The 26,963-nt window shown below is 39.4% G+C and overlaps 1 protein-coding gene and 1 non-coding gene across 2 annotated transcripts; one reads left to right on the forward strand and one right to left on the reverse strand.

Annotated features, from left to right (window-relative positions):
* Positions 1–464: 464 nt before the first annotated feature.
* On the reverse strand, positions 465–537 carry Trnat-cgu (transfer RNA threonine (anticodon CGU)). Its single transcript has one exon. It is a non-coding gene; the product is annotated as a tRNA-Thr (tRNA).
* A 652-nt stretch (positions 538–1,189) lies between these two features.
* LOC148731408 (uncharacterized) lies at positions 1,190–26,581 on the forward strand. The gene is made up of 10 exons (XM_088761912.1): positions 1,190–1,335; positions 2,088–2,150; positions 7,052–7,201; positions 7,294–7,364; positions 12,109–12,171; positions 16,039–16,110; positions 16,693–18,797; positions 19,933–22,945; positions 23,576–24,836; positions 25,500–26,581. Exons 7-10 carry the CDS (start codon positions 16,706–16,708, stop codon positions 25,701–25,703), a joined length of 6,570 nt encoding a protein of 2,189 aa, XP_088618038.1. The 5' UTR covers positions 1,190–1,335; positions 2,088–2,150; positions 7,052–7,201; positions 7,294–7,364; positions 12,109–12,171; positions 16,039–16,110; positions 16,693–16,705; the 3' UTR covers positions 25,704–26,581.
* Positions 26,582–26,963: the final 382 nt, after the last annotated feature.

Genomic DNA, 26,963 nt, shown 5'->3' on the forward strand with positions numbered 1-26,963 from the left:
GACATGTAGATGACGCAAGGAAAAATCCCCAAACTATTAGTATAAAGTTAAATATAAAAATATTTTAAGTCACTCTTTACCTTTAAAAATATTTAAATCAAAGGATCTTTTGTGATATTAAGAATTTGACGGGACTCAAAAAAATCAGAGATCTTTAAGAAACTCAGCGATATTTAACAATTATTCCACCAGTACGCGTTGGATATGAGATGATAGATAGCCAACGAGGCGTGTAGCGCTGAGTTGGCTATAATCATCTCATATCCAACAAACGCGAGTGGAATAATTGTTTTATTAAAACGCTACATTAAATTATTCAATTTTATTACATTTTTAGCTGCGATACAATGAAATATATGAAGTTCATATATTTTGAATTGCGGTATTAGGTACTTATGATGCACGATCCTCGCAGTAGATAGCGCTATTTAAGCAGTAGCGAAAGTCAGACCTGAAAAAAAATCAGGCCTGTACGGGATTCGAACCACTGACCTCTGCGATACGAGTGCAGCGCTCTACCAATTGAGCTAACAAGCCAACTGGGAGCAGGCCGTTAAGTTGATTCCTAATAAACCCGTGAAAGTGATCTAATACCGCAGTTCAAAATATATGAACTTCATATATTTCATTGTATCTATTTATCACTTTCACGGGTTTATTACGAATCAACTTAACGGCCTGCTCCCAGTTGGCTGGTTGGTAGAGCGCTGCACTAGTATCGCAGAGGTCAGTGGTTCGAATCCCGTACAGGCCTGATTTTTTTCAGGTCTGATTTTCGTTATTGCTTAAATAGCGCTATCTACTGCGAGGATCGTGCATCATACATTTTTAGCTCCCTTTCAATTTTAAGCCTTTGCGTACGCTTACCATATCGTAGTTTATGGTATATTGGCTCATATACCATAATGGCTAAGCCAATGAAAAGTCTTGAATTGCATTATCCAATGATCCAGTTTTTAATAATTAGAGATATCTATAACTTTTGAGGTCATCAGCCTCGAATTCCACACTTATGGCAAGCGAAAGAAGTTTAAAATATGATACAGATCAACGGTTCAAAGCACATTTAAGCGTAATTTTTCTCACTGGGATGATGATGACCAAACATCATAACAAATCAAGTGAATTTAATTAATAGTTGTCAGTAAAACAATTGATATAGCCTGCAGGGTGAAGCTATTTAGAGACGTCATTAATGTGTTTGGTGTCGAAGCCAGATTAGCTTTCGCTTTCGTGTTCACCGGGTGCTTTTTTGATCACGGAGAGTAGCCTCTATTCTTTATCGCAAAAGGAGTACTACTATCTTGCTATGAGGTGTCTGAAAGTTTGACAACGGTAAGATGACTTTATTTCAGTTACACCTAAGGATAACCAAAACTACAACTGCTTTCAAGCGAGGTTAAATTAGTTTAAATTAAACCAAAAAACTTTCCGTCCTACGATGGATGCGACATTCGCTTTAAAAGATTTGAGGACTGTTTGGAACAGAAAGATTAGCCAGCTCAGCAACAACGTGAAGTTTCACCTCGCTTTCTTGTCTCATTCTTGAAATATCGTTTTTTGAAAATGTGATTCTATTTTGATACACTTCACGATTTTATGACAAGATTTACTGAGTGTATCAACTTATCGGCTGAACTCGAATGACTATGGAAAATAATTCTGATAAAGGCTTAAATAGACTGCGAAAAGTGTATTTTCTTTGCCGATAATAATCAAAGTCCTGTCCCCGTTCCGCTTTCAAATTCTGCAACTATTATGATCCACCTCAACTGTAATCCTTGAGTGATCACAAGCGAGTTTGTTTCAAGTCTCATCAAGATAACGAAGGAAACTGCAGCAAAAAATATCTCAACGATACGTGACTTGCTCGGGATCTTAGTGCCGGTTCCCTCGCATCACTCTTCAGATTTTTCCCTCGCGCTTACATCAAGCTAATCTAATCTGCGGTTATCGTGTCAATTTTGCGCTTTTTTATTATTCATGTCTGCAGACTACGAGAAGAACGTCCATATTCTCCTTGCGTCGGTTTTTTTTCTTACTTATTCTCTTCCGATGGCCTTACGCACGCATTTTTTTTGTTTCAGTGTTTCTATTTGTGTATGTTTGACAAACCACTGGCATCGATTTCATGTGAATCACCTTTGGAGGTAGCTATCACTTAATGATAATGAAAATAATAACTTTTTTATTTTACTCATATAGCGCATTACGGTGCAGTGTACAATACTCTTTCGGGATGTTATAATAGCAAATAATGCATAAGGAATTTTAAAATAATGTGAAAAAGGGAGGGAGTAAGCTCCCTCTTACCCTTGTGTAAGCTGGGTAAGTTGGGTAAGCTCCATCGTACCTTCTTTCTCACTTTTTACGCTAAGCAAGGTTATCGCACTCAAATTAACGAAGAATCTTCCAGACGAGAGAACTTTGAAAAATAATTAAGATTAACGTTTCAAGGCACATCCTAGTGTTGTTTTGCTGCGGACAGATGATGGACAAAGAATCAAACCAAAGCAAATTCAATAGTTGTCACTAAAACAGTTGACATTAAACCTGCAGGGTTCAGCTAGTTAGGGAGGTAGATAATTTGTTTTGCCTCAAGGCCAAAGAAGTTTTCGCTTTCGAGTTCATCGAGTGTTTTGTTGACTAGTTTTTGGTGACTGAAAGGAGCCTATATTCTTTATCGCCTTTGATAAATCACCATGCACCTCACGAGAAGTTTCCAAAACTTGACAGCAATAAGTACCTTCATTTCACTTTTATTAAAGTTATGAGAAGCAGATAAAACTCATTTCAAACGAAAAATACTTCCTAGAGTTCGTATATTGGAGGAGAAGGAGCTTCATGAGACCGTAACAAGATGAATTTTGACCGTGATCTCTTCCATCTTCCTTAGCACAAATTCCCCTAAATCAGTAAAGATGTTGTTGATGTTATTTTGATATGCTTTGTAATTTCGTAATCTAATATTCTGAGTTTATCAACTCAACAAAAGAACTCCTATGTTTGGTTGGACACCAAATATTAATGTTTCAAAGCAGGTTGCTTGTTACTTCAAATGGATTTCTTAGCTCAAGTTAGAGGAAGTCTTTACCAGCTTTATTTTCAGTTTAAGTCTTCCTTTAATTCAAGTTTAATTTTCTTCGACGATCAAATTTTGTTTGGGCGAGTGCAACGAAACGTAACCAGAAAAAGTAAACTATTTTCTCTTAATTGATGTAACCACAAAAGCCTGCTTCATTACTTCAGCAAAACAAAGGCAGTTCAAATGGCCCGTTGATATGACGTCATAATCATTTGATCAACGCTTTACAAGTATTGTGCGGCCTTCCATATAAAATCTCTCGAAGTGTCTTTTAAACTTATTTTTTTGATTAATGGGACAAAGCACATCAAAAAAGTGTCATTTTGCAGCGCCAGATTATGGACGAAAAACCGCAACAAAGCGGTTTTCTGTCCAAAAATTTGCATAGTACCTGCAGGGTGCCGACTGCTATTTAGAGACGTAATTAATGTAGATTGCGACGAATCTAGATTAGCTTTCGCTTGTGAGTTCCTGAAGTGTTTTTTTTGACCTCAGAAAGCAGCCTATATTATCTATGGCAGATGAAGTATTACAACCTCACTAAAATGTTTCTTAAACTTTGACAACGTTAAGTAAACTTTGATTCACTTACCTAAACGTTAAGTGCAGCAGATACAACTTGTTTCAAACGAACAAGGCAGAAAACTTAATTCTTGAATCATCACGGGTTACCCAAGCCGAGAAAAGAAAGTAAATAGATTTGCGAATTCTCGCAAAAGAAAGCTCAAGGAACAGAAAACTGCAAGAATATAGTCGTGGTAGCACTAGATGCAAAAGGCGTACAACAACTGCTTTCGCTAGTAGGAATCCAGAGTGTCAAACGGCGTAAGAATTTTCTAATGTTCGTTACATAAACGGGTCAAAGCACTTCAAGTCTATTACTTTGCGGTAGGGCCCGAGGGACCGAAAATCATAACAAAATATACACAAACCTTAAGTTAAAAAAAAAAAGAAAAAAATAGCAAAAATCATTACAACGATAAGTGAATCGTTCGGGCTCTCGGTGCGGGTCCCCTCGAATTTCATCCACGCCGATATCAAGCTACTCTTGTCAGTTTTGCGTGTTGTTATTATCCATGTATCCAGACTACGGAGAAAACTTTCATGATTTCTTTGCGTCCGTTGTCTTTTCTGCTTTCTCTTTCCAGTCTCTCTTTTCAATTGCCTTTGGCACGCATTCTGTTTTTTTCAGTGTTTCTATCTGCGTACTTTTGACAAACCACTGTAAATCGCATTTGGAGGTAACTATCACTTAATAATAATGACGACAATAACTTTATCATTTTACTTATATAGCGCATTACGGTGCGTCTAATGAATACCGATACTCTTTCGGACTGGCCATGGCATAGAAGAAAATATTACTTGAAGAATTGTAATTAAAGGTGAAACAGGGAAGGAAGGGAGAGGAATGGGGTTGAATCACTATCAGTAGTCGTTTAGACTATTGTAATGGACTTTTGTATGGCCTTCCTAAGTCGCAAATAACCAAATTCAACGTGTGCAGAATGCTGCGGCTAGACTTGTACTGAGTTTAAGTAAGTATTTGCATATTTCTCCTGCGCTTTGTCAACTGCACTGGTTACCAGTACAACATCGTGTTCATTTTAAGATCATAAATTTAACATTTAAAGCTATTCATGGATGGGCGCCTAGGTATATCATTGAACTAATTAACATCAAGCCTAGGTCTGTATATAATCTTAGATCAAATCAAAGTTTATTACTTGACCTTCGTAAGGGAATCATGCTTGCCACGCTGGGGGACAGATCATTCTCTGCTGCTGCCCCGTACTTTTGGAATGCTCTGCCAGCTGAATTACGTGATATTAAATCATTTTCCATTTTTAAATGTAAGCTGAAAACTTATTTATTTCTTGCAGCTTTCTCAAAGTACCCTGTCTGAGAATTATTTTTATTAGCACTACTAATTAAGTTTCTTATTAAGATCCTTATTCCTAATTAAGATCCTTATTATAGATATTCCATATCATTCTTATTTTTAACATACATTGTTAATATTAATGTAGATGTAATTAGTTTTATAAATTTAAATTTACTGTAGTATTCCAAGTTGTTAAGCGCTGTTGATCATTGAATGAAAATAGCGCTCTAGAAGTTATTAAGTTATTATATCATTATGAATAAGCTGCATCTTTTCCTCCTATCTTAGTTCTTTACTCTAAGTAAGGTTATCGCACTCACGTTAGCGAAGAATCTTTCAGACTTTTGTAGAGCGAAAAAAGTTTGAAAAATTATTAAGATTAACGGATCACGGTACATCCTAGTGTTATTTTGATGCTGTAGAGTGCATTTGCTATGAAAAGATGGGATGATTATTTGGAGTGAAGGAGCTTCATGAGACCCTAAGAAGACAAAATTTGTTAGTGATTTCATCCATCTTCCCTGGCACAAATTCCCATAGATAAATGAAAATGGTATCTATGTTACTTGATACGCTTTGCAATTTCCTTATCTGATATTCTGAGTGTATCAACTCAACGAATGAGCACACGAAAGAAAACTGCTACAAACTTATCAAAGCTGAAGAATTTATGGCGGAAGATACAGCTCTATTCCATAGTTATGGACCTCCTTGAGCGCATTAGCGTCACTTCAAGAGTTCTCGCAGCGCACTAACGGCAAATTTTTGACTGAATTTTTTCTTTTTTGACTCGCACGACGGACTTTGTGGAGGAAAAGGAAAGAAGGAACTTTATTTTAACTAGGATTGTTGAGGCTGATTAGGCATATTAGCAATACATGCTAATATGCCGCACAAACTAAATAAGTGCTTAAAAATCCCCACCGTCATGAGGCAGACTAGTGGGCTATTTAAAGAGTGCAGCCGAGGAGTTGAACCAGGGGCAACCGAGAACAAATCCAGTGAGTGGTAGGATGGAGGACTTGAACCCGGGACACCGGATTACAAGTCCAGCACGCTAACCACTCGGCCACGCCGCCTTCACGGGGGCCTACCACGCGGCCGAAAAGGGGGGACCTCTCGTAGTCTAGATAGCTGCCTCCGTTGTCGAAAAGAGTAATGATTTTTAAAATTCATTAAACAAACGGTTCAAAGCGCCTCAAATCTTTGTGTTATTTTGCGGTAGGGAGTGATGGACCGAAAATCATAACAAACTATGCACATAGACAGGTAAAAACGAGCGATATATTATCCCGACGTTTCGGCGACTTCATGACGCCATTATTAAGGGTACAAATGAAAATCAAATTAACAAATGCGAGCTCAAGAGTTACAACTAATTTACATAGGGGTGGTAGCTACACAAATACTTTAGCACGGATAGAATCCGTTTGCACGTTCCAACTCGGTGTTAATTGTTTGATGTAAAGCATCTCGTTGACAAGACAATCGAATTTGTTCATGCACTTCTTGAGAACTTTGAAACAGCTAAGAAGGTCCTCAGGGACAGCACCTACCTGGTCGATGTCGTCGTGCTTGCGTACTGAAGATGACGTGCTCTTATGGCTATCCACGCGGGCATATAAATGCCCGCGTGTGTAACCAACATAGCTCCCTGTATCACACAGGTTACATCTAAATTGGTACACTACGCACTGTTATTACTAAATTATTAAACTAGTATTACTACTAAGTACCACTGTTACTAGTTTTACAGTATTATAATGCACTATACTATAACATACTAACACAGATATTACTACTTCTAGTATTGCAATTAGCTTAACCAGTCACTTATTTATTAGCCACTTTTTATGAAATTTATCTAAAGTATTATTCTTCATACACACATAGTTTTCAATTTCAAACTTATTTTTAACCTTTAATTTGAAACAGGATATATAGGGTAATATTTGAGTTCTTTTTCAATCCCATAAATAGAAGTATAGAAGTATAGAAGGTATCTTTCTCTTCATTGCCGTTAAATATATTTATATTGAAGTTTTGTCGCTTAATTCACTTTGTTTTCACCTCCGATGTAGATAAGTACGTTCCGATTCCAAGCAAACGGCTTGGAGTCTTCTTCGGGCGAGCCGATCACGTTCCACAACAGCAGTGAAAAGATCCTAAGACAAATAATAGCATCAATCAGCATTATTTTTTTCCTCAAGGCACTAGGACAAGCCTCGCTGGTAAGTACATTGTGTCATTGTGTAATTTAGTTGTTGCGGACCAGGATTGCTTATTATGAAACTGAAACGAATTATCTACCATTCCCTTTTAGAAAACATTAAGAGATACCAGTCTTCGCTCGGGATAGAGGATCACGTACCTCCTTACCATTCATTATATTGGGTATGTTTTGAAGATGATGTAAGATAAATAGACTGGAAAAACTATATTTCTTTGCCTGTAATCGTTAAAGTCCTATCCCCGTAGATACTTATGACTCGATCGCCTCAATTGTAATTCTTGATCCTGAAGTTTACGAAGAGAACTGCAGCAAAAAATATTTCAACGTCAACTGAATCGCTTAGGCTCTCAGTGCGGGTCCCCTCGCATTTCATCCGCGCCGATATCAAGCTAATCGTGTCAGTTTTGCACGTTGTTATTATCCATGTATCCAGACTACGAGAAGAACGTTCATATTGTCCTCGGGTCGGTTTTCTTTTGTGCTTTTTATTTCCAGCCTCTCTTTTCGATTGCTTTTGGCACGCATTCTGTTTGTCTCAGTGTTTCTACCTGTGTACATTTGATAAACCACTGGCAAAGATTTCATGTAAGTCGCATTTGGAACTAACTATCGCTTTGTAACAATGATAATAATAACTTTATTATTTTACTTATATAGCGCGTTAGGCGCGTCTAATTTATACCAATACTCTTTCGAGCTGGCATAGAAGAAAATGTTACTTAAGGAATTGTAATTAAATAGTGAAACAGGGAGGACCGAGAGAGATGGGGGGGGGGGGGGGAGGGGGTGGATAGGCTCCATCTTTTCTCCCTTTCACTTTTTAAGCTAAGTACGGGTAATTTCACTCACATCAGCGAATAATTTTTCAGACTTTTGTAGAGCGAATCAAAGTGTTATTTTGCTGCGGACAGATAATGGAACACGGATCAAACTAAAGTGAATTCAATAGTTGTCGGTAAAACAATTCATATTAAACCTGCAGGGTGCAGTAATATCAGTGTTCTGTTGAATACAGAAAGCAGTCTATATTTTTTATAGCAAATGATAAATCACCACCTCACGAAAGGTTTCCAAAACTTGGCAGCAGCAAGTATCATAATTTCATTTGCATGAAAGTTATGAGTAGCAGATACAACTCTATTCAAACGAAAAATACTTCCTAGAACTGCTATATTGGAAGAGAAGGAGCTTCATGAGACCGTAACAAGATGAAATTTAACTGTGATTTCTTCCATCTTCCTTAACACAAATTCCCCTAAATCAATGAAAATGTATACTCAACAAAAGAACTCCCATGTTTGGTTGGGCACCGAATATCTTCGTTACTTCAAAGCAGGTTGCTTCTTGTTTCAAATGGATTTCTTAGATCAAGCTGGAGAAGGTCTTTACTAGCTCTATTTTCAGTTTAAGTCATCCTTTCATTCAAATTGACTATTTCTCAACGATCAAAGTTTGTTTGGGTGATTGCAAAGAAACGTAACCAGGAAAATACAAACTATTTTCTATTAACTGATCGACGTAACCCAAAAACCTGTCTTTCTTACCTCAGCAAAACAAAAGCAGTTCAAATGGCCCATTGATATGGCGTCATAATTATTCGATCATCGCTTTATAAGTATTGTGCGGCCTTCCAATAAAATCTCTCGAAGTCTCTTATCCTGTCTTGCTTAGAGACGTGATTAATGTGCATTGCGACGAAGCCAGATTAGCTTTCGCATGCGAGTTCTTCAAGTGTTTTGTTGACTACAGAAAGCAACCTATATTCTTTATCGCTGATAAAGTATTATTACCTCCCGAAAAGTTTCTAGAACTTTGACAACGTGAAGCAAACTTTAATTCACTTACCTGAAAGTTATGCGTAGCAGATAGAACTCGTTTCAAACGAAAAAGAAAGAAGCGAACATTGTAGAATACTTATCTTGATACGAAACACGCTGCAGGAGAGGGAGCGTAATACAAAAAACTAGTTTAGCAAAAAGATAGAATTGCACTGCGACTTCTGCTATCGTCGCTTTAAGTTAGAGAAGAGATGTTTGTGACTTGATGTTTGTGACTTGAATTTTACTGCGAGAATCATCCATTGTTTTAAGGACTAGATGTGGGAAAACTTTGTTAAGAATACCAGCCTTGAATCAAGGCTCCAGAAGATTTATTAAATACTTTTCACGGTGAATTTTTCACCTTTATGTTCTTTCATGCAGATCACATTAAAACTGGAAAGTAAATTTATTTCTCTACCTCCTCTTGTAAAAGGATATTTTTATTGATTCTAAATGAATGATTTTCAGATGTGCAATGTTTTCTAGGTACTCTCGGACTAACTGACCCCATTAAAAAAAGAGAAAAATAGTTCTATTTTCAATCTTTTAAAAAGTGCCAACCAAAAATTGATTTCTTTTGTGTTAGAAAGCCTAATAAAAGTTATTGGTTATAGCGGTGGAAAGTTTCTGTCTAAATAACTTTTTAATTACCCGTAAGGAGTGGGATAAAAGGTCTTTTGCTGACTTCCTCTGCGAAGATACCGGTTAACGTGACCTTTAATTCCGGTGAAAAACTGCGTTTTCCGTTTATAAATATTTGTTTTAACGTATAATGGGCCACTTATAATAATACTTTTCTTGTAGCTCTATCACGGGCACAGTGTTTTATCCCCTCCGACTCAACGAAAGTCACCACCCCTGAATGTAGGGATGACTTAAAGGCAGTGTGAAGTCGATGGACCTTCTAACTTTCGCCAACGAGCAAAGCGCTCCTTCGAAAAAAAAGAACTTGTCAAACATGTAAAACACTGCTGTAATAGGTTGGCTTGTCTTTGAAGCCCAAAACAATGAAGCTTCCTAAATGACCATCCCACTCCTAACCCTATAACCTTACCCAACAAGTCAATGTTCTGCTGTTTTATTTCTGATGAGATCACGCGCAGATCAGGTGTAAAAATAGACACTGTGTCATCAGGTATGTTTCGCAATAATCTTTAGTGGCTTTCGGTTTGGTGCCCTGTTCACCTTCGAAAGGAGTCTTGCTTTTTTTTCTGGAGAAATACATCGATGCAAAGCTTCAATAGCCCCTGAAATCCTCAAAGAGGTAAGACTAGATCATTTGTAATCTAGATTGAGAAGCAACTAAGTGTCTGTATACAACAAGACTATAACTCAGTGTACGAACCATTAAGAGTTTTGTCACAAATCCATGCTCGTGTGCGCGAAGTGTTATACTTAACGGCTCTATGAACGAATTTAGGCCTGCTCCATTTTAAACATTTACCAACAGCTAAGTCGATTTCATTTTGTAGAAAACAATTTGGGAATTTGTCCTTCATTCATTTCGCGAAGTATATATATCTTTTTAGACGTTTTGTTGTGAAGTATCGCTAAGTATTTTTACTCGTTATTTGTATTTTGACTCGCCCTACGGGCTCGTCAAAATGCGGCACAACTCGTAAAAATACTCAGCGATACTACGCAACCAAATGTCTAATGAGTTATTTATTATCCAACACGCCAAACTGTTATTTCAGTGCGGGCGAATTTCGCGGATTTTATTTGCGAGGAGTGCGTGACAGAAGTATGCGAAGCGGAACGGAATTGGCGCGTTGTTGTGCTGCTGTTTCTATTTTCCTTCGCAGTAAAGCACTATTTGAGCAATAGTGAAAATCAGACCTGAAAAAAATTTCAGGCCTGTACGGGATTCGAACCACTGACCTCTGCGATACTAGTGCAGCGCTCTACCAATTGAGCTAACAAGCCAACAGGGAGCAGGCCATCAAATTAATTCGACATAAACCCGTAGATGATAAATCAAACAACAACAAACATATGAAACATATGTGTGAACTTTTACTATAAAGAAAATGCTGAATGTTTTCGCTGAAGATAACCGGTGAACTGAATACTAAACTGTTCGTTTAAAAATGTTCCTTTCGGTGAAAGGCTTAGTTTAGTGCTTTTATCATTTTTTACTTCATAAATTGTTACAATGCCGTTCGGTAAAGGGACTTTAATCAGAATGTTCTAGAAGAGGACATTCGAATATGGTTGACCTCTGTTCAAGATTACTTACTGACTCCTATTACTTGAAATATCACACCAAACACGAGAGCAGGCGGTAAATCATTCAACGTTTAGTATTCCCCTAATGTTGCCCTTTATCTGCTTTGTATTAATACAACCGCTTCGAGAATTTCTTGAAATATTGCCTAAGGGACCGGGGAAGAACTGATGTGCTTTGCTCTACCACTTTTTCATTTTTTGACTTACCTCCTCCAACGTCCCCCATTCCGATGAAATAGTTCTATTTACACGTAACGGATCAGCGCATTTGCTGTTAAAAGACGCGTGTCATGGGATTATTATTTCAAGGCTAAGGTCACAATAGGTAACACACTGGTTTCACTTTCGTGTTCCTGTTTACAAGTTGAAGGCTGGTTGCGGATGAGCAATTTTAAGTTTCTTGTCTTGTGTGGTTGGAATTTTGACGCCTAAACGAAATTCAGAACCGATTTTAGTAGTTGTTTCAGACAAGAGATATTTACATTCTCTACAGAGGCTTAACTGTGGAGTCTTATCCTTGTTGCTGCTCTGAAAAGGACTTTGATCAACACATTCTCGAACAGAATTTAGATTTGCTCTATAATTTGACTCAACCCCCATTAAGTAGCTCTGCTCATAAACTCAACGGATCAGCGCAGAAATCGCAAGTCTGACGTTTGTGGCTTTAAAGGTGCCATAAAAAATGATGCAATGTCTAGAGATTATTTCTGAAGGTCACAGTATGTAACTAATCAGTTTCACTTTCATGTTCTTGGTTATTAGCTTCTAAATAGCTCATATTGTCCTTGCGTCCGTTTTCTTTCTTACTTATTCTCTTTCCGATTGCGTAGTCTTACGCACGCATTTTTTGTTTCAGTGTTTCTATTTGTGTATGTTGGACAAATCACTGGCATCGATTTCATGTGAATCACATTTGGAGGTAACTATCACTTAATGATAATGATTGTAACAACTTTATTATTTTACTTATATAGCGCATTGCGGTGCGGTGTACAATATTCTTTCGGAATGGTATAGAAGCAAACAATACATATGGAATTGTATTTAAATGTGAACAGGGAGGGAGTGGGGATGGGGTAAGCTCAATCTTACCCCCCCGTCTCACTTCTTCCACGCTAAGTAAGGTTACCGTACCCAACTTAATGACGAATTTTCCAGACTTTTGTAGAGCGAAAGAACTTCGAAAAATAATAAAGGTTAACGTGTCGAGGCACATCCTAGTGTTGTTTGCTGCGGAGAGATGATGGACAAAGAATCAAACCAAAGCAAATTCAATAGTTATCAGTAAAACAATTGATGTTAAACTTGCAGAGTGCAGCTATTTAGGGAGGTAGATAAGGTGTTCTGCCTGAAGGCCAAAGAAGTTTTCGCTTTCGCGTTCGTCGAGTGTTTTGTTGACTACAGAAAGCAGCCTATATTCTTTATCGCAGATGATCAATCACCACCAAAAAGTTTCCAAAACTTGACAGGAGCAAGTACCTTAGTTTGATTTGCATGAAATTTATGAGTAGCAGATATAACTCTTTTCAAACGAAAACTACTTCCTAGAATTGCTATATTGGAAGAGAAGGAGCTTCATGAGACCGTAACAAGATGAAATTTAACCGTGATTTCTCCCATCTTCTTTAACGCAAATTCCCCTACATCAGTGAAAATGTTATTGATGTTATTTTGTTATGCTTTGTAATTTCTTTAATCTAATATTGTGAGTTTATCAACTCAACAAAAGAACTTCTATGTTTGGTCGGGCACCGAATATCTTCAATACTCCAAAGCAGGTTGCTTCTTATTTCAAATGGATTTCTTAGCTCAAGCTGAAGAAGGTCTTTACCAGCTCTATTTTCAGTTTAAGTCATCCTTTCATTCAAGTTGATCATTTTTCAACGATCAAAGTTTGTTTGAGTGAGTGTAAAGAAAAGTAACCAGGAAAATACAAACTATTTTCTCTTAACTGACGTAACCCAAAAACCTGTCTTTCTTACTTCAGCAAAACAAAAGCAGTTCAAATGGCCCATTGATATGGCGTCAAAATTATTCGATCATCGCTTTATAAGTATTGTGCGGCCTTCCAATGAAATCTCTCGAAGTCTCTTGTGCTGTCTTGCCTAGAGACGTGATTTATGTGCATTGCGACGAAGCCAGATTAGCTTTCGCATGCGAGTTCCTCAAGTGTTTTGTTGACTACAGAAAGCAGCATATATTCTTTATTGCTGATAAAGTATTATTACCCCACGAAAAGTTTCTAGAACTTTGACAACGTGAAGCAAACTTTAATTCACTTACCTGAAAGTTATGCGTAGCAGATACAACTCGTTTCAAACGAAAAAGAAGCAAGCGAACATTGTAGAATACTTATCTTGATACGAAACACGCCGCAGGAGAAGGAGCGTAATACAGAAAACTATTTTAGCAAAAAGATAAAATTGCACTGCGACTTCTGCTATCGTCGCTTTAGGTTAGAAAAGAGATGTTTGTGACCTTACGTTCTTTTGATACTCTAACTGATACGATCCATTGTCTAATATGCTGACCGTATCAAATGAACAAAAGACGGAACTGTTTAGCAAAGTTGACAGTAATTATGAAAAACGCAAGGGGCAAAAAGCAGCGGATTACGGCTGCCACAACTTCATTAAAACTCCAGAAATTTTGCTGGGAGAATCATCCATTTTAAGGACTAGAGGTGGAAGAGATAAGAGGACCTCAAGAGATAAAACTCTGTTTAGTGCTACAGTATACCAGCACTGTAGTGTCATAGTATACCAGCACTGAAGTGCCACAGTATACCAGCACTGCAGTGCCGCAGTATACCAGCACTGCATTGCCACAGTATACCAGCACTGTAGTGATAGTTCCAGAACTCAGTGAGATAATCCAGCTGCGAACAAACTGCCAAAGCCTTTGAAGCTTTGAGATCTAATGTCCGTGAGATGAAGAAGAAACGAAATAAATAGCGAAAAAAACAAGTGTTGTAGAGCGTTTTCAAGGCTCGTTATTTCAAGCATTTTCAGGTGTACCTTTTGTTTTATTAAGTCTCGCCTTTTCGCCCCTACGTGCTATTTTGAACTTGGCTCAGCACTTACCGTGCTAGACATTTTAATCCTTTGTTATGGTTGAAGATAACTAGTTTGCTAGGTGGTCATGTTTGAGTTGGTAAAACTGACCTTGAGTTTTACCCACACTGAACATCCTGTTTTGGAAGTTCCCACGGTTAGCTAGCCCAAACATGTCTGTGATTTTTGTATTTAATACTGGAGCACTCCTTGCTGAAAGTAGTAGAAATAAGCAGTGGAACAAGAGAGAGAATAAAGAAGAAAATTACAGAGTCTCAGTACCTCTTGTTAATTTGCCAAGCGAGTGGTAAAACCCCTCAACAAAAGTGCTTTTCGTGAAATGTCTTCTTAAACTTGTTCCAAACGTCAATATTGCATAAAAGAACGCTTATTATGTCAAATATATCTCTTGGCTCAGGCTGGAAAGAATTCTGTCTCTCTACCAACTTTTAACACAGACCCCGTTTTGTCATTTTCACTTATCTTTCATTACAGATCACTTGCCGTGAAAGTAAGCCTTGACTGATAACAGTTACATAAGCCGTGAACAAAAAGTAAATAGATTTGAAAATTCTTGCGAAAGAGACCTCAAGCAACAGAAACCCAGAGCAGATCTGTGGCAGCACTAAATGCAGAAGGCTTCCTTCCGCTGTTAGGAGCCGTCTAGATTGTCGAACAGCATGAGAATTTGTAATATTCATTTACTAATCAGATCAAAGTCGTTCAAATCTCCGTGTTACTTTGCGGTAAGAGGTGATGGATCAGAAATCAAAACAAACTATTTTTAATACTTCTCAAACAAAAGAAAAATAGATGACATGTTGCCATGTATCTGTTCAATAATAGATGACAAAAGTGTCACGTGAGGCACAGCAGAGTGTGTCACTGATGTTCTTACTATTTTGACGTCTTCTGTGATCTATTACTAAACAGACCCACGGCATCATGGATGATCTATTATTCAATTTATTATTACTTATATAGCGCAAAATACATGTGGATATGATCTAATGCGCTAGAATTCTGATTGTTTTATATGATAAATGCGTCTGTCCTCCAGTCGATCATTGGTAAGAACCAATCACAATGCCAGCATTATTTAGCTTATGATACATAAAACACCGGATATGCTGCTGTGTGCAGCTTTAAATGCATGTGATTCTTAACTATTCAACCTTTGAACGCAGACAGTTTAAGTATTCCAAAGGTTTCCCAAACTTCCAGAACGGTATGTATTATCTAAGTTACTGATTCAAGTGAGTTCCAGATAACTTTTTTCTCTGAATTTGGTTTTGTTATCGATCTATAGAATCAGAGTGATAATTTCCATTCGTGAAGAGACCTCAGTTCACGAGTTGACGTAAATTAAAGTTAACCGTCACGTGTGGTGTGTATCATTTTATACAGTACGCTGGGAATTTATTTCGGCTCAGGTTGGCAAAGTTCTCTAGTATTTATCTAAGAGTGATGCCTGGTTTTTACCTAACGCTATCATACTTGAATGAAGTGAGAAGCGATCCTTTTTTGATCACTAGAAAGTGAGCTGAGAGAATGGAATTCAATGTTAAGAGACCTTATTAAGTAAGATTATCATAACTAATTACCTCGAACGCAAAAAAGATAAACTGAGAAGACGGAAAAAAATTCGTATAGCTTAGAAATTATTGACTTTGACCATCAGTTCTCAGACTTAGACAGTATTCCTGATGCTTTAAACATTTTCTTTATTATAGGAAAATTCATTACCTGACGAGGGACTCGTGCGGTATCAGTTTTTGCAGGAAAGTTAACGCGGAATTGACGAGGTAGGTGATCGATTTTCCTTAAGTCGCATATTTGAACAAAAATTAGTAAAATCAGAGTTAACTTCGTTTGCTTCTTCGGATGAGCCAAAAAAATAAAGGCTGATAGTTTCTAAAGAAACTGTTTGGGGCTGCGTCGGTGGGGGTAACGAAATAATTTGAATATATCAACAAAGTTGAAATGGTAAATTGGCCACTGTTACGATTATAAAAGCTGACGTTTCGAGCGTTAGCCCTTCGCTCCGACGAAGAGCTAACGCTCGAAACGTCAGCTTTTAAAATCGTAACGGTGGCCAATTTACCATTTCAACTTTGTTGATACATTCAAATTAAATTGAGAAAAAAAAATGGTGTGAAGTTGTTAAAAAGTAGCCTTGATTCTTTGCTGCTCAATTTTCCTTCATATCCCTAGTCCCGGCGTCAATTTAGCTCCACCCTGTGAATAAAGGAAATAGACTTCCTTGTTTCTGACCCACCCCTTTCCTAAAAAAAAACATGTCTAAGCGCGTATCGCTAGATCTTGACACATATACTATTTGCAAAGACAACCCTGATGCCCATTAACAAAACTTTGGTTTTGCGCAGGTTCAAACAAGAAATGGCCGCTGCATTTGAATACACGGAAGAGCAGCTAAATTACTTCAGGATTTGTTACGTTGTCACTGATATTATAACAGAGGGTCTGCGAACAATCTTTAAACAAGAATGGGACAGTCGCCACAAGACAAGACTAGGAGAATGGAAAGATCAACCTAAAAATGGACAGGACTTTTGGAATGGGGAGTCCCTAAAGAACAGAAGGAAAAACGCACGGCTGTTATCAACCATGAAAAATGGCGATAGAGCTGAATGGGATTGTACCATGCTCTTTTACGCTATTCTTTTTTCAGATTGTATCCACGGTCTCAATTCAGTGGTTCGATCAAACATAGATGATATAAGAAATATTCGGAATGAAATCGCACATGACGAAGCAGGCCAACTCTCTGACGGAGATTTCAATATTGTTATATCGCGGGTGAAAACTGCATTCGTCGCCCTCGGTCTTCCCACATTAAAAATAAATGAAGTCCAAAATCAAACAGCCTTCCCCACAGAGGAGTTAAGTAAAGTTTTAAGGGAGGTTAACGACCTGAGACAAAAACTTAAAGAGAAGGAAAAGGAACTTAAAGGAAAAGAAAAAGAGCTTCAAGAGAAAGAAAAGGTACTTCAAGTAAAAGAAGAACAGAGGCTTGCCTTGCAAGAACAGTTACACGCAGATGTCTCTCCATTTTGCATTCTCCCTCCTAAACCAACACACCTCATCGCTGCTCGAGAATCTGAAGTTGATGAAATTATGCGAAACCTGCAAACATTAAAACGCACCGATGATGGGATGAGTATACTGTATTTGTCAGGAAATCCAGGAAGTGGCAAATCTCAGCTGGCCCGTTTAGCAGCCAAGCGATTCTACGACGAAGTGAAAGAAACACCTTCCGCAGCTTCATTTGTCATGACACTGAATGCTGAAAGCCCAGAAACAATTTTGAACTCGTATGTCGATTTTGCTCAACATTGCAAATGTCCCGGATATGAAATAACAAACACTTACGGCTCGAAGGATTTGAACACAGACGACAAGATTTCATATCTCAAGACCCTAATAAGTGCAAAAATTAAGCATTACACTTCATGGCTGGTGGTAGTTGATAATGGGAACTCTCTTTCAAGCGGTCTTTTGCCTAATGCAGGAAACGAGGTGTGGGCAAGGGGCCAGATGCTAATAACAACGCAGGGCACTGCGTCTATGCCGTTAACAAGCTCTTCCGTCCAAAACCTTTCCGTCAGCGCAGGAATGCAACCTAACGACGCATGCTCTTTGCTGAGCATTCTTTCTGATATCCCAATTAATGACATAGAGAAAGAAGTTGCTAAGGTATTAGACTACCAGCCACTTGCCCTAGCGGCTGCAGCCACGTATGTGCGACAAGTTCGTCAGAGTAAGGTATCCTCGAAATTTGGCTGGAGCGACTACCTGAAGAAATTGGAAGAGGGGAAACGAAGTACTACTGAAATCAGACTTGCTGAGAGCAATCCAAGCTATCCAAACTCCATGACCAAAGTAATAACACTCGCTGTCGAAAAGGCGATGGCGGACGATATAATTTTCCATCACATCTTCAATTTTCTCTCTGTGTGTGCATTACAGCCGATCCTTCAAGAAGCTGTTATCGAGTACGTCAGAGCAGTAGATGAAGATTTTGAAGATGAAGATATGATGAGAATGAGAATGAATCAATGTTCATTATTGCTGATTGAAGAAAAAGAAGAAGAGGAAGAAGAAGAGGAAGAAGAAGAAAAAGTGAGTGGTGTCTATATTCGAGCTCATGGTATTGTTCACGATGTTATTAAATCTGCGACGAAAGATTGGACAAAGGATGAAGTTTACGAAGTGGTATATGGGGCTGTAATGTCATTCTCAAAATTCGAAAAATTAGCTTCCATTGATGTGGGAACAAAATTAGCTCCCCATTTAAAGATGTTAAGCTTAAAACTTGAACAAGTGGTAATTAGAAGAGAAAAGCCAGAGTTCTACGAAAGAGCACTTAAGTCTTTGAGTTCTTACGCTGGTGGCCTTTGCACCCTCGGTCATATGTGCCATGATCAGAGTGAGTTTGGAGCAGCGTTAGTCTTTTATAAATTGCAGTTAAAAATGATTGAAACAAGTCACGAAGGAGAGGACCTGAAAAAAGCAGCATGTTACAGCAACTTGGGTATTGTACACAACGAGCTGGGCAAAACACACCAAGCAGAAGACTACTATAATCATGCACTGGAGATTGAGCTGAAGAAACTGGGACCTGATCATGTTGATGTTGCAGACTCTTACAACAATCTGGGTAGTTTACACTGTGACCTGGGCGAAACAGATCAAGCAAAAGACTACTATAAGCGTGCACTGCAGATTCGTCTGAAGAAGCTTGGACCTGATCATGTTAAAGTTGCCGCCTCTTACAACAATCTGGGTAGTTTACACAGTGACCTGGGCCAAACAGATCAAGCAAAAGACTACTATAACCGTGCACTGGAGATTCTTCTGAAGAGGCTAGGACCTGATCATGTTGATGTTGCAACCTCTTACAACAATCTGGGTATTTTACACAAAGCGCTGGGCGAAACAGATCAAGCAAAAGACTACTATAATCAATCACTGGAGATTCGTCTGAAGAAGCTTGGACCTGATCATGTTGAAGTTGCAGACTCTTACAACAATCTGGGTAGTTTACACAGTGACCTGGGCGAAACAGATCAAGCAAAAGACTACTATAAGCGTGCACTGGAGATTCGTCTGAAGAAGCTTGGACCTGATCATGTATAAAGTTGCAGCCTCTTACAACAATCTGGGTAATTTACACAGTGACCTGGGCGAAACAGATCAAGCAAAAGACTACTATAAGCGTGCACTGGAGATTTTTCTAAAGAAGCAAGGACCTGATCATGTTGATGTTGCAACCTCTTACAACAATCTGGGTACTTTACACAAAGCGCTGGGCGAAACTGATCAAGCAAAAGACTACTATAATCAATCACTGGAGATTCGTCTGAAGAAGCTTGGACCTGATCATGTTGATGTTGCAGCCTCTTACAACAATCTGGGTAGTTTACACAGTGACCTGGGCGAAACAGATCAAGCAAAAGACTACTATAAGCGTGCACTGGAGATTCGTCTGAAGAAGCTAGGACCTGATCATGTTGATGTTGCAGCCTCTTACAACAATCTGGGTATTTTACACAAAGCGCTGGGCGAAACAGATCAAGCAAAAGACTACTATAATCAATCACTGGAGATTCGTCTGAAGACGCTTGGACCTGATCATGTTGATGTTGCAGCCTCTTACAACAATCTGGGTAGTTTACACAGTGACCTGGGCGAAACAGATCAAGCAAAAGACTACTATAAGCGTGCACTGGAGATTCGTCTGAAGAAGCTAGGACCTAATCATGTTGATGTTGCAACGTCTTACAACAATCTGGGTATTTTACACAAAGCGCTAGGCGAAACAGATCAAGCGAAAGACTACTATAAGCGTGCACTGGAGATTCGTCTGAAGAAGCTTGGACCTGATCATGTTGATGTTGCAGCCTCTTACAACAATCTGGGTATTTTACACAGTGACCTGGGCGAAACAGATCAAGCAAAAGACTACTATAAGCGTGCACTGGAAATTCGTCTGAAGAAGCTTGGACCTGATCATGTTAAAGTTTCCGCCTCTTACAACAATCTGGGTAGTTTACACAGTGACCTGGGCGAAACAGATCAAGCAAAAGCCTACTATAAGCGTGCACTGGAGATTCGTCTGAAGAAGCTAGGACCTGATCATGTTGATGTTGCAGCCTCTTACAACAATCTGGGTATTTTACACAAAGCGCTGGGCGAAACAGATCAAGCAAAAGACTACTATAAGCGTGCACTGGTGATTCTTCTGAAGAAGCTAGGACCTAATCATGTTGATGTTGCAACGTCTTACAACAATCTGGGTATTTTACACAAAGCGCTAGGCGAAACAGATCAAGCGAAAGACTACTATAAGCGTGCACTGGAGATTCGTCTGAAGAAGCTTGGACCTGATCATGTTGATGTTGCAGCCTCTTACAACAATCTGGGTATTTTACACAGTGACCTGGGCGAAACAGATCAAGCAAAAGACTACTATAAGCGTGCACTGGAGATTCGTCTGAAGAAGCTAGGACCTGATCATGTTGATGTTGCAGCCTCTTACAACAATCTGGGTATTTTACACAGTGACCTGGGCGAAACAGATCAAGCAAAAGACTACTATAAGCGTGCACTGGAGATTCGTCTGAAGAAGCTTGGACCTGATCATGTTAAAGTTTCCGCCTCTTACAACAATCTGGGTAGTTTACACAGTGACCTGGGCGAAACAGATCAAGCAAAAGACTACTATAAGCGTGCACTGGAGATTCGTCTGAAGAAGCTTGGACCTGATCATGTTGATGTTGCAGCCTCTTACAACAATCTGGGTATTTTACACAAAGCGCTGGGCGAAACAGATCAAGCAAAAGACTACTATAAGCGTGCACTGGTGATTCTTCTGAAGAAGCTAGGACCTAATCATGTTGATGTTGCAACGTCTTACAACAATCTGGGTATTTTACACAAAGCGCTAGGCGAAACAGATCAAGCGAAAGACTACTATAAGCGTGCACTGGAGATTCGTCTGAAGAAGCTTGGACCTGATCATGTTGATGTTGCAGCCTCTTACAACAATCTGGGTATTTTACACAGTGACCTGGGCGAAACAGATCAAGCAAAAGACTACTATAAGCGTGCACTGGAAATTCGTCTGAAGAAGCTTGGACCTGATCATGTTAAAGTTTCCGCCTCTTACAACAATCTGGGTAGTTTACACAGTGACCTGGGCGAAACAGATCAAGCAAAAGACTACTATAAGCGTGCACTGGAGATTCGTCTGAAGAAGCTTGGACCTGATCATGTTAATGTTGCAACCTCTTACAACAATCTGGGTACTTTACACAAAGCGCTGGGCGAAACAGATCAAGCAAAAGACTACTATAATCAATCACTGGAGATTCGTCTGAAGAGGCTTGGACCTGATCATGTTGATGTTGCAGCCTCTTACAACAATCTGGGTAGTCTACACAGTGACCTGGGCGAAACAGATCAAGCAAAAGACTACTATAAGCGTGCACTGGAGACTCGTCTGAAGAAGCTTGGACCTGATCATGTTAAAGTTGCAGACTCTTACAACAATCTGGGTAGTTTACACAGTGACCTGGGCGAAACAGATCAAGCAAAAGACTACTATAAGCGTGCACTGGAGATTCGTCTGAAGAAGCTTGGACCTGATCATGTTAAAGTTGCAGCCTCTTACAACAATCTGGGTAATTTACACAGTGACCTGGGCGAAACAGATCAAGCAAAAGACTACTATAAGCGTGCACTGGAGATTCTTCTAAAGAAGCAAGGACCTGATCATGTTGATGTTGCAACCTCTTACAACAATCTGGGTACTTTACACAAAGCGCTGGGCGAAACTGATCAAGCAAAAGACTACTATAATCAATCACTGGAGATTCGTCTGAAGAAGCTTGGACCTGATCATGTTGATGTTGCAGCCTCTTACAACAATCTGGGTAGTTTACACAGTGACCTGGGCGAAACAGATCAAGCAAAAGACTACTATAAGCGTGCACTGGAGATTCGTCTGAAGAAGCTAGGACCTGATCATGTTGATGTTGCAGCCTCTTACAACAATCTGGGTATTTTACACAAAGCGCTGGGCGAAACAGATCAAGCAAAAGACTACTATAATCAATCACTGGAGATTCGTCTGAAGACGCTTGGACCTGATCATGTTGATGTTGCAGCCTCTTACAACAATCTGGGTAGTTTACACAGTGACCTGGGCGAAACAGATCAAGCAAAAGACTACTATAAGCGTGCACTGGAGATTCGTCTGAAGAAGCTAGGACCTAATCATGTTGATGTTGCAACGTCTTACAACAATCTGGGTATTTTACACAAAGCGCTAGGCGAAACAGATCAAGCGAAAGACTACTATAAGCGTGCACTGGAGATTCGTCTGAAGAAGCTTGGACCTGATCATGTTGATGTTGCAGCCTCTTACAACAATCTGGGTATTTTACACAGTGACCTGGGCGAAACAGATCAAGCAAAAGACTACTATAAGCGTGCACTGGAAATTCGTCTGAAGAAGCTTGGACCTGATCATGTTAAAGTTTCCGCCTCTTACAACAATCTGGGTAGTTTACACAGTGACCTGGGCGAAACAGATCAAGCAAAAGACTACTATAAGCGTGCACTGGAGATTCTTCTGAAGAAGCTTGGACCTTATCTTGTTAAAGTTGCAGCCTGTTACAACAATCTGGGTAGTTTACACAGTGACCTGGGCGAAACAGATCAAGGAAAAGACTACTATAAGCGTGCACTGGAGATTCTTCTAAAGAAGCTAGGACCTGATCATGTTGATGTTGCAACCTCTTACAACAATCTGGGTACTTTACACAAAGCGCTGGGCGAAACAGATCAAGCAAAAGACTACTATAATCAATCACTTAAGATTCATCTGAAGAAGCTTGGACCTGATCATGTTGATGTTGCAGCCTCTTACAACAATCTGGGTAGTTTACACAGTGACCTCGGCGAAACAGATCAAGCAAAAGACTACTATAACCGTGCACTGGAGATTCTTCTGAAGAAGTTAGGACCTCATCATGTAGATGTTACAACCTCTTAAAACAATCTGGGTAGTTTACACAGTGACCTGGGCGAACCTGATCAAGCAAAAAACTACTATAAGCGTGCACTGGAGACTCGTCTGAAGAAGCTTGGACCTGATCATGTTAAAGTTGCAGCCTCTTACAACAATCTGGGTAGTTTACACAGTGACCTGGGCGAAACAGATCAAGCAAAAGACTACTAGAGGCGTGCACTGGAGATTCTTCTAAAGAAGCTAGGACCTGATCATGTTGATGTTGCAACCTCTTACAACAATCTGGGTATTTTACACAAAGCGCTGGGCGGAACAGATCAAGCAAAGGACTACTATAATCAATCACTGGAGATTCGTCTGAAGAAGCTTGGACCTGATCATGTTGATGTTGCAGCCTCTTACAACAATCTGGGTAGTTTACACAGTGACCTGGGCGAAACACATCAAGCAAAAGACCACTATAAGCGTGCACTGGAGATTCTTCTGAAGAGGCTAGGACCTGGTCATGTTGATGTTGCAACCTCTTACAACAATCTGGGTATTTTACACAAAGCGCTGGGCGAAACAGATCAAGCAAAAGACTACTATAATCAATCACTGGAGATTCGTCTGAAGAAGCTTGGACCTGATCATGTTGATGTTGCAGCCTCTTACAACAATCTGGGTAGTTTACACAGTGACCTGGGCGAAACAGATCAAGCAAAAGACTACTATAAGCGTGCACTGGAGATTCGTCTGAAGAAGCTTGGACCTGATCATGTTAAAGTTGCAGCCTCTTACAACAATCTGGGTAATTTACACAGTGACCTGGGCGAAACAGATCAAGCAAAAGACTACTATAAGCGTGCACTGGAGATTCTTCTAAAGAAGCAAGGACCTGATCATGTTGATGTTGCAACCTCTTACAACAATCTGGGTACTTTACACAAAGCGCTGGGCGAAACTGATCAAGCAAAAGACTACTATAATCAATCACTGGAGATTCGTCTGAAGAAGCTTGGACCTGATCATGTTGATGTTGCAGCCTCTTACAACAATCTGGGTAGTTTACACAGTGACCTGGGCGAAACAGATCAAGCAAAAGACTACTATAAGCGTGCACTGGAGATTCGTCTGAAGAAGCTAGGACCTGATCATGTTGATGTTGCAGCCTGTTACAACAATCTGGGTAGTTTACACAGTGACCTGGGCGAAACAGATCAAGGAAAAGACTACTATAAGCGTGCACTGGAGATTCTTCTAAAGAAGCTAGGACCTGATCATGTTGATGTTGCAACCTCTTACAACAATCTGGGTATTTTACACAAAGCGCTGGGCGAAACAGATCAAGCAAAAGACTACTATAATCAGTCACTGGAGACTCGTCTGAAGAAGCTTGGACCTGATCATGTTGATGTTGCAACCTCTTACAACAATCTGGGTATTTTACACAAAGTGCTGGTCGAAACAGATCAAGCAAAAGACTACTATAATTAATCACTGGAGACTCGTCTGAAGAAGCTTGGACCTGATCATGTTGATGTTGCAGCCTCTTACAACAATCTTGGTAGTTTACACAGTGACCTGGGCGAGACAGATCAAGCAAAAGACTACTATAACCGTGCACTGGAGATTCTTCTGAAGAAGCTAGGACCTGATCATGTTGTTGTTGCAACCTCTTACTACAATCTGGGTATTTTACACAAAGCGCTGGGCGAAACAGATCAAGCAAAAGACTACTATAATCAATCACTGGAGAATCGTCTGAAGAAGCTTGGACCTGATCGTGTTGAAGTTGCAGCCTCTTACAACAATCTGGGTAGTTTACACAGTGACCTGGGCGAAACAGATCAAGCAAAAGACTACTATAAGCGTGCACTGGAGATTCGTCTGAAGAAGCTTGCACCTGATCATGTTAAAGTTGCAGCCTCTTACAACAATCTGGGTAGTTTACACAGTGACCTGGGCGAAACAGATCAAGCAAAAGACTACTATAAGCGTGCACTGGAGATTCTTTTGAATAAGCTAGGACCTGATCATGTTGATGTTGCAACCTGTTACAACAATCTGGGTATTTTACACAAAGCGCTGGGCGAAACAGATCAAGCAAAAGACTACTATAATCAATCACTGGAGATTCGTCTGAAGAAGCTTTGACCCGATCGTGTTGATGTTGCAGCCTATTACAACAATCTGGGTAATTTGCACAGTGACCTGAGGGAACTCCAAGAGGCCAAGCATTGTTTTGATCGTGCACTGGTAATTTTTTATTTGAGATACCGTCAAGATCATGTTAGGTTACGAGAGGTGAGGAGGAACTTCTCTCGGCTACAACAGAAAAGGAGGTGCGTCGTGAATTAAGGTTTAAGCTGCTTTGAAAAGAAGAAAAGATGGACTTGTAGATAGTCTAGAAACTGGGCTAATTTAAAAACGGCGAAGGCCTTTAATTTTTTTTAGACGTTGCTGTCCCTTTGCTGGAGAAGTTTCGCCAGAATCTAGACCGTTTTGATATTTTCGTTATATTTGATATCATTTGAGCTTCTTGTATCCTGATCTGCAAACTCTGTGATCGGAGACAGGTTAAAGACGTTTCCTTGCTTGAAGTCCCACGTTCAGGACAAAATCGTTTATGAATCGCCATATAGTGCTGCTTCTTCTGAATTATGACTTTTGATTGATTGGCTTGTGTACATATCACTCTCTTCTTATCAGCAACGTAAATTTATAAAGTAAAAGATAGCCTGGTGGTTTCGTTATGTTTTATATTTGATGGAACTTAAACTAAAAACAGGCTCCTCCTGTAAGAAGGAGTATAATTGACAAGGTTTCCAAATGAATAGCTCAGGACTTAATAGCACTGTAGATCTTAGTCTGAGAAGTTTCAAAGTATTGTAATAGATTAAGAGACTCTTTGTGATATTACCTTAGAATTTGAAATTTCGTTGAAGTGGAGACATAAACGCTTTATCTATTATTTTCTCATACATTCTTAGATGAATGTCGCGCGTTAACTACAGAGTGTACGAGAAGCTTCGTTTAATCGGGATGATTAGGTCTAGTAATGGTTGATTTCGACTCAGTGCATCTCAGTTCACCGATCTTTAGAATAATGACGGACTATATATACATTAGCCTTTTGTGAGAGCTTACATAAGTTTATATATTTGTTTGCGGTCAAATGTGAGATCGTAAGAGATGATGTTTTTTTCAAATACACGGACATGTTTTTGCATCAAATAGATACTTGTGTGGTTATTATCTTTCGATTTTACTTTTGGAGCGTGCAGTGGCCCCTCCCCACCCAGATTATTCAAGCATGATTTGTTTTAGCGTCACTCCTTTGGCAAGCTCGTTATCTTGTTTTTTATTATACTGGGTGAAACTCGAAGAGAATGCCAAACTTTAGCAGCGGCTTCAGTTGTGTATCCCAGGCGCTTGTTTCATTTTTCTTCCCCCTCCCCCGGGCCAAAAATCTTTATGTACATCTTTGGTTTGGATCCGTTGGTGAGGTTGCCGTGTACGTCGTTCCCTCCGGTTTGATGACTCTGTTTAAGACGTAGACAAGTCACATGGACTTTTGTTCGATCATAAAACAGTCAACTTATGTGTTTTCTGAAGCTT

This window comes from Stylophora pistillata, chromosome 5 (genome assembly GCF_964205215.1).
Source record: "Stylophora pistillata chromosome 5, jaStyPist1.2, whole genome shotgun sequence".
Classification (NCBI taxonomy): Eukaryota; Metazoa; Cnidaria; class Anthozoa; order Scleractinia; family Pocilloporidae; genus Stylophora; species Stylophora pistillata.

What these genes read in the sequence shown, in the direction of transcription:
- LOC148731408 (XM_088761912.1), top strand. Translation starts at nt 16,706, where the DNA reads ATGGCCGCTGCATTTGAATACACGGAAGAGCAGCTAAATTACTTCAGG. An exon ending in CTTTTATAAATTGCAGTTAA is followed by an intron (nt 18,798 to 19,932) that starts AAATGATTGAAA and finishes ATCAATCACTGG; the next exon opens with AGATTCGTCTGAAGACGCTT. An exon ending in CAAGCAAAAGACTACTATAA is followed by an intron (nt 22,946 to 23,575) that starts GCGTGCACTGGA and finishes AGACTACTAGAG; the next exon opens with GCGTGCACTGGAGATTCTTC.